At 47.0% G+C, this 7,822-nt stretch overlaps 2 protein-coding genes across 3 annotated transcripts; one reads left to right on the top strand and one right to left on the bottom strand.

Moving 5' to 3' along the window:
• The first annotated feature begins 900 nt into the window (after positions 1–900).
• Positions 901–5,389, top strand: LOC120681836 (probable pectin methyltransferase QUA3). 2 transcript variants are annotated; one of them, XM_039963476.1, is made up of 8 exons: positions 970–1,353; positions 2,099–2,302; positions 2,386–2,596; positions 2,718–2,979; positions 3,080–3,451; positions 3,965–4,060; positions 4,890–5,128; positions 5,180–5,389. In XM_039963476.1, exons 1-7 carry the CDS (start codon positions 970–972, stop codon positions 5,110–5,112), a joined length of 1,752 nt encoding a protein of 583 aa, XP_039819410.1. In that variant the 3' UTR covers positions 5,113–5,128; positions 5,180–5,389. The 2 variants fall into 2 exon arrangements, with proteins under 2 accessions (XP_039819409.1, XP_039819410.1); XM_039963475.1 differs by having other exon boundaries at positions 901–1,353; positions 4,890–5,385.
• Positions 5,390–5,594: 205 nt separating this feature from the next.
• Positions 5,595–7,588, bottom strand: LOC120681838 (RHOMBOID-like protein 2). Its single transcript, XM_039963477.1, has 5 exons — positions 7,063–7,588; positions 6,742–6,905; positions 6,464–6,627; positions 6,115–6,356; positions 5,595–6,013 (listed from the first exon to the last, which is right to left on the bottom strand). The coding sequence occupies exons 1-5, from the start codon at positions 7,407–7,409 to the stop codon at positions 5,902–5,904; spliced, it is 1,029 nt and encodes a 342-aa protein (XP_039819411.1). The 5' UTR covers positions 7,410–7,588; the 3' UTR covers positions 5,595–5,901.
• Positions 7,589–7,822: the final 234 nt, after the last annotated feature.

Below are 7,822 nucleotides of genomic sequence, written 5' to 3'. Positions count from 1 at the left end.
TCTCGTTTTTATGCCGAGCTACGTCGTGTCATGACCGGCATTGGAAATTAGCTGGTTGTTTAATTTGTTAGTGGAGATGGCTGTTTAAATTAGATGTTAATCATGCGGATTAAACATAACAAAAAAAGACGATCCCATTCCTAGTTCCTAGTCACCTGACAGACATTTCCGATCCCCGCGATGTTCATCCCGCGAAAGCACCGAAATCCAACACTAGGATGGCAACGGGTAAAATCCGCGCGGGTACTAATTTTAAAAACCCGCACCCGCAATCCTAAATCTGTGCCCGCACCCGCGCCCACAACCCGTGACGGGTAAAAACCCAAACCCGTACCCGCTGTCCGCGGATACCCGTGTACCCGCGAGGGACGAGGGAGGGCGCTCGCCTGGGGTCGGAGGTTGCGCTCGCATGGGTCGTGGCCTCGGGGCGCGGAGGGACGAGGGAGGGCGTCGGGGGCCGCTGTCCGCCGGGGCCTGGGCGCACCGCGCGCGCGGAGGGGCGAGGGCGCCGGCAGGCGGCGCTGAGGCCTGGAGCCCTGGAGGCGCCACCGGACGGCCGGGTGCTTGCGCCAGGGAGTGGGGAGAAAATGAGAGAAACCCTAGAGATGGTATATATATATATATATATATATATATATATATATATATATATATATATATATATATATATATATATATATGGTATTAGGGTCCACATGTCAGCGGGTTTGCGGGTTTTCGGATTCGGATATTAAATTTTCAAACCCGTTATAGAATACCCGTTGGGTTTACAATCATACCCGCTCCCGCGGGTACAAATCCAAACCCAAATCCGCACCCAGCGGGTCGGGTATCTGCGGATTCGCGGGTTTTTCGTACCCGTTGCCATCTTTGTCCAACACACCCAGACCAAAGAAAAACACGCGAAATCAAAACCCTGATGGCCTGATCCGATCGAGCTCGGACACTCGCCGCCGACTCCGCCCCCCAATGGGGCTCCTCAGCTCCCTGCCGCCGCACCGCCGGGGCGGCGCCCTCTCCGGCGGCTGGCAGTGGTCGTTCCTCGATGTCGTCTGGGCGGTCTTCCTCCTCGCAGTGGTCGTCTTCCTCGCGCTCGTCTTCACGCCCCGCCGCGGGGCCGGGGACCCGCTCTCCGTTGCCCGCTCCGGTGGCGCCGCGCCGGTGCCGCCGTGCGCTGCCTCGGAGGTTGACTTCCTCCCCTGCGAGGATCCACGCCGAAGCTCCCGCCTCAGCCGCGAGATGAACTACTACCGCGAGCGCCACTGCCCCGCGCGTGGCGAGGCGCCCGCCTGCCTCGTCCCGCCGCCGAGCGGCTACCGCATCCCCGTGCCCTGGCCCGAGAGCCTCCACAAGGTGCCTGCCGTCGGCAGTGGCCTTTCGATTCTCAGAAGTCATAACTTATTGCTTGTTAATTACAGCACTTTTTGAGCATCGGTCGGTGTGTGCGAGTTCTAGTGCTGGTGGAAACTTGGTTTCATCTGATATTTTTTTGCGTACATTGTAGCGCCTGATTCGATTTGTGAAGCTTAGATTGGCTTAGTTTCGTACTTGTAGCTTTGTGCTATTGTATGACTTGCTTCTGCATCTAGGTGTAGTGACTAAATCCTCATGGTCTACTCTACTGATTCAAATCATGTGTCAAATGGGTTTACTAGTATGCACTTATAAAACTGTGAGTTCTATATAATGTCAAGAGTGATAGATTGGCTAAGGATTCGCTTACTGGTAGTTGTGCCTGTCTACTTGTCTAGAGATTATTTTTGGGATTAGGGCTTGGGAGATGATAGATGTGCGCTCAGTTGTTTACAGTTTCTGTAGGAGGCAGTATAAGCTTAAGCAAGTGATCAGACATTCTGTGCTAGTGTAGTGTGCATGATAGCCTTAAATTAGCAAAACAGAAGAGTTCAAAACTTAGACGTGTTGCATTGGTAATTTGGTATATGACCTTAAACAATGCCCATCAAATTAATTTGGAATTTTAAGTTTCAATTATAGTTGACTTTTTTATAATGTTTTATCATTGGAATATAGGAATGCAGATTAGTTTTCCATTTATTTTATTGATATTTATTGCTCATAGTCATTTTTCTCTTTTCAGATCTGGCATGACAACATGCCTTACGGTAAGATTGCTGAAAGGAAAGGTCATCAAGGGTGGATGAAGCATGAAGGTTCATACTTTATTTTTCCTGGTGGTGGGACTATGTTCCCTGATGGAGCTGAACAATACATTGAAAAGCTTAGCCAGTATGTTCCGCTGAAAACTGGTGTCCTCAGGACAGGTCTTGATATGGGATGCGGGGTAATATTTTAGACCAAACTTCGAAGGTTCTAAGTTTTATTTTTAAGAAAAAAAGGGATACGATGATCTTTTCCTCTCTGAAGGTTGCCAGCTTTGGAGGGTTTTTGCTTAAGGAGAATATCATGACACTTTCATTTGCACCAAGAGATTCTCATAAATCTCAAATACAATTTGCTTTGGAGAGAGGAATTCCAGCATTTCTTTTGATGTTGGGCACGCGTCGTCTTCCATTTCCAGCACAGTCCTTTGATTTTGTCCATTGCTCCCGGTGTTTGATACCCTTTACTGCCTATAGTAAGTATTTTTCTTCTTCTGCATCCCATATATTTTTCTTCTTCTGCATCCCATAAGGTGCATGTATATGTCATATGTGCACACACTTTTGGACCAGCCTCTGACTTGTACACTCTGGCAGATGGATCTTATTTGATTGAAGTTGACCGTTTACTTAGACCAGGGGGGTATCTAATCATATCGGGTCCCCCTGTGAGATGGAAGAAGCAGGAGAAGGAATGGGATGAACTTCAAGTAATGGCAGGAGCTTTGTGCTACAAATTGATGACTGTTGATGGTAATACTGCCATTTGGAAGAAACCTGCTGAGGCTTCATGTCTTCCTAACCAAAATGAATTTGGCCTTGATCTGTGTAGCACCGATGATGATCCAGATGAAGCATGGTACTTCTTTTTCCTGTACCTACAAACTATATTTAGAGCTTGAAACTGAGGTTGCTAGAAAGCCTGTTGTATTTTTTCATATATACGAGTTCTGATGCAGGTACTTCAAGTTGAAGAAATGTGTTGGTAAAGTTTCTATGGTTGAAGAAATAGCTATTGGTTCCATTCAAAGGTGGCCAGATAGGCTATCTAAACCTTCTGCTAGGGTATCACTTATCAACAATGGAGCAAACTTGTTTGAAATAGATAGTCAGAAGTGGGTGAGGAGAGTATCATATTATAAGAAATCACTTGGTGTCAAGCTTGGGACCACACACATACGCAATGTCATGGATATGAATGCGTTCCTTGGAGGTTTCGCAGCCGCTATAGTATCTGATCCTGTATGGGTGATGAATGTTGTTCCTGCTCGCAAACCATTGACACTTGGAGTTATCTATGATAGGGGCCTTATTGGGGTTTATCACGACTGGTATGAATGTTAATTACTACTAATGCCAATGCCTCATTTAACTATAAGTTCTCACTTTTCTGCATTTTGTTGAACATCATTTTATTGATAATTTAACATACAAAGTTGTTACGCCACAACTCTTTGCTAGCACTTCAGCAAACTTTAGCTTGAATTTTCTGGTGTATCTGACATAGCATTTATCAACTAATCAAGTTAACATTATAATCCTTGGGAACTCTCAGCTTTGCAGAACTAAACAGAAACTGTATTTTACTATTTTTAGTACTATGGATATTTGCTTCTTTCAATAGATCTGAGAGACACCATATAGCTTTTAGAAGTATACTTTCTACAAGGTCTGGTCACTCCACAATTAGTTAGACATATAGTTGACTTATTTTGTCAACTATCAAATGCTCCTGCTTATATGTTGCACTTGTTATTTTAAGTTTATTTGTTGATGAAATATTCATCTAATAAACAGATCGTCATGGTCCTGAATTTTTGCTGATTATATGTTTTTGGTCTCAGGTGTGAACCATTCTCAACATATCCTCGAACTTATGATCTCATTCATGCGGATGCAATCGACTCCTTGATAAACGATCCAATTTCAGGCACTAGCAGGTACACCAGCCATATACCTGGAGTTATGGTGCCAATTTTCTATGATCCTTATTTTGTGCTTGTTTCCTTTTTGTCCCATTTACTACAGTAGTCTATTCTCCAAATACTTCGGCATGATTTTCTGTATTAATGTGGTATACTTTTTCTTTATCTCATAGTCCATCTCTTGTACTGCTAAACATGTTAAGAAAAAGTGCTGCTTGCATGTGAATCTCACAAATGTAAATTAGTAACAATCTGTATTTCTTTACAAACTTCTTAAGACTTGTTTTCTATTTAGTTTTTTATGTCATAATCCTTATCTTTTATTTGTTTGCAATGGCTTATGCAGCATGTGCTCCAACTGCTAAATTTTAGGTCCAGTCAAGTCAGTTCACTCATTTATTTGTTCGATGGCTAGTAGTGTAATGTGTGTTCCATCTTCAGAATATACAGAAACCATTGGCTTGAGCAGCATGTGCTCCAGCTACTGAATTTTAGGTCCAGTCAGTCCACTCATTTATTTGTTTCAACAGTCAGTAGTGCAATGTGCTATCCATCTTCAGAACCTATAGAAGCTTGAGTTTGAGTAGGCATCCTAAATCGTGATGGAACTTGAATGATTTTTTTAAGAAAAATCTAGCTATGGTTGACTTGAGTGAACAATTAAAGCACAGGAGAACTGAAGTACTTTGGGAGTTGTTCCTGTACTATTGTATTGGCCTTTAGCAGCTCATAGTACAATTAACCTCAATCTTGCTAGATTCAAGCAAATATATTATGCACGAATGTTACCGTAGTCGTACCTTTATGTGATTAACCTTACAAATGTGACTCTTTCTTTTTTCAGATGTGATCTATTTGATGTCATGCTGGAGATGGACCGCATACTGCGGCCAGAAGGAACTGCTGTTATACGGGGCTCCCCAGATGTGATAAACAAGGCAGCACAGGTTGCTCAGTCAGTTCGGTGGAATGCCCAGGTGCATGACAGTGAACCAGAATCAGGCAGTACCGAGAAAATACTTGTGGCTACGAAAACATTTTGGAAGCTACCGCTAACATCACAATAGTGTAACTGTATGCTATGCGTGTGTGAACCCTTTGCACTTACACTCAGCTCTGTTTTTTGGGGGGTGGGCTAGAGGGAGATATGAGGCTAATGGGATTGATGAAATAGTTTAATCGAGGTGGTTATTCTTTTCTTCATTCTTTTGTTTGTTCCATAGTGAAAGGTTAGGTGTGGTGTAATACTCTGTGGCTCCATCCCCTTTCCCATTTGACAGTAAATACTGATTGATGTTGTTATAGCATATTGACATTTTCTTAAGTGATTTGGTTTATTCCATCGGTGGTTATGGCACTCAATGATCAGAAGACCAACCAATCTAGTTATCTAATTGTACAAGAGATTGCTTCAATCCCGACACGATCTGCGCCAACTGTATCTGTTTCATGCTCATAGAAAAAAGCTGACCCATTCAGCAAACGTGAAAGAAGTGGTTCAGCTATCAAATCAAATGTGATTTATTATTAGTCTCGACATTGCAAAACGGGAGAGAACACATGATGAACCAATGAATAAACGCATCAATCAGAACACAGGCAGAGTGATTTACAGAGTTCTTAAGATATACAAGAAATATTACTGATGATCTCATGTGCAAAGAATGGGAAAGGGACAAGCTTGAAATTCTACACAAGGCAGCATTTAAAAACCAAACTTGAAAGCAATATATTGACAATGTCATGCAAGGTGAGGAGCATGTCTATCTTGACATTGTCTCCAATGGTGGGGACGCATGTTCTCACTTCATCTGTAAGACGCGAGAGTGCTAACGCGTCACTAATCTCTGTTCAGGTCAATTGTCACACTTCCAGCTTGACGTCGGCACGCAGGTGAGGTAGTGGCACCAGCTGCAGTGATCGTTGCCGTTCTCTCCCCTGAACACCATGACCAATCCAACAGCAAACCTGAGGCAACGCATAACCAAATGTTAGAACTGAAACGTTCTGATCGCATTAGAGCTTTTCTATGGGAGCTTTCAGACCGCAGGACAACGAATTATGCTTACCCTGCAGCCAGCAAGACAAGTGCAAGAAGCAGGAGGATGATCTGATACGCCTTGTACTTGGACTTGGACTTGGCACCGAAGGGCTGCTCCAGCCACCCGAACTGCGGCTGGATCAGCAGCACTAACCCGAGGAGGAAGCCGGTGGCGAAGCCGCCGATGTGGGCGAAGTTGTCGACGTGGGGGAGCATGCCCACCGCCAGGTTGATGGCGGCGATGATGATCAGGTTCACCAACGCTGCAAACTGATGCGAATTCAGCAGATTCAAGGTCAGATGTCAGCACGACGGAGAGATGGTGATCAATTGCTCAGAGCTCAATCAAATGGCCCAAATGGGGGGGAGACGCCTACTCTGTTGGTGTAAATGGTCCAGTTGGTGATGAGCTCCGACAGCATCGCTCCGAGGAGGCCGAAGAGCGCGCCGGAGGCACCGACGGAGACGCCCTTCCTGATGAAGAGCACCGAGAGCACGCTCCCGCCGAAGCCCGAGACGAGGTACACCAGCCCGACCTTCCCTGCGGGAGGACGACGGCGACAAATGCCGGTCAGGTCAGAAACCGCGTTCATCCACGTCGCAGAGGAGGAAGGAACCTGACAAACAGAGCCGTCAGGTGTTTGGGGGGACTTACAGAATCCGAACTGCTGCTCGAGGCGGACGCCGATGAAGATGAGGCTGATCATGTTGGCGAGCAGGTGGATGAGGCCGGCGTGCAGCCAGGTGCACGACTCCAGCCGCCACGCCTGGTTCCCGTGCACGACCTTGTACCAGTCGAGGGCGCCGTACTTCTGCAGCCTGCGGCGAGAGCGAGACGAGTTCCGCGATCAGAAAACCGGATGGGGAGGGAGGTTCGTCTTCCTTCCTCTGCAGCAAAGAGATTGATGATCTCGCGGGGGAGATTGCTCTGCAGCAAAGAGATTGATGATCTCGCGGGGGAGATTGCGCTGCTTACGTGGCGGCGGAAGGGCCGAGGAGGGGGTTCTCCTTGAGCGGCTGGAAGGAGAAGCGGCGGAGGAAGCCCCGGCCGACGCAGTCCCCGCCGCCGCGCGGGCAGTTGTTGGCGAACATGACCACGACGAACATGGCCACGTTGGCGATCACCACCAGCGGCACCAGCCACGACCAGTGGTGCCGCTCGTGCGCCGCCGCGTTGTCGTAGTAGAACGGCGACGGCGCCACGTACGGCGCGCTGCCGTTGCCGTTGCCGGCCATGCTGTACCGCCCCGGCGGCGGCTTGATCCCCGTCGTCGCCGGCGCCGCCCGCGCCGGGCCGCCCGCCTCCACGTCGGGGTTCGACATCTCCGGACCACTAGACCAACGGACGCCCTTCTGGCTTTGGGCCTCTGGGCTGGTCTCCCCTCTCGGCGTCAGCTGAATGGCTTGTTCGGCTCTCCGGGTGGAGAAGAAGAACGCAGGGGTGGACGCGGAGATGACGACCGGAGACTCGGCGTTGGAGGAGGTTTTAACCGGTGGCCTTTTGCGTGTTTCTTGTTTGGTCTTTTCTCTTGAAAAAAAAACACAATCTCCTGTTGTTCAAATTAAGGGGGCAACCAACCAATCAACGACCGAGGTGATTTTTTAGGCACCTAATAAAGATTTTGCAGCCACTGAATTTCCAACCAACGTACAGGATTTAGTTCAATGCAACTGAGAAAGTGTCTCAACGATTTACTTTTAATATTTAATATTTCCTTCAATATTGTTGGGAGGTT

Source organism: Panicum virgatum, chromosome 7N, assembly GCF_016808335.1.
Source record: "Panicum virgatum strain AP13 chromosome 7N, P.virgatum_v5, whole genome shotgun sequence".
Lineage (NCBI taxonomy): Eukaryota > Viridiplantae > Streptophyta > Magnoliopsida > Poales > Poaceae > Panicum > Panicum virgatum.
The sequence above is the reverse complement of the archived record's forward strand: the minus strand, read 5'-3'. Positions and strand labels throughout refer to the sequence as shown.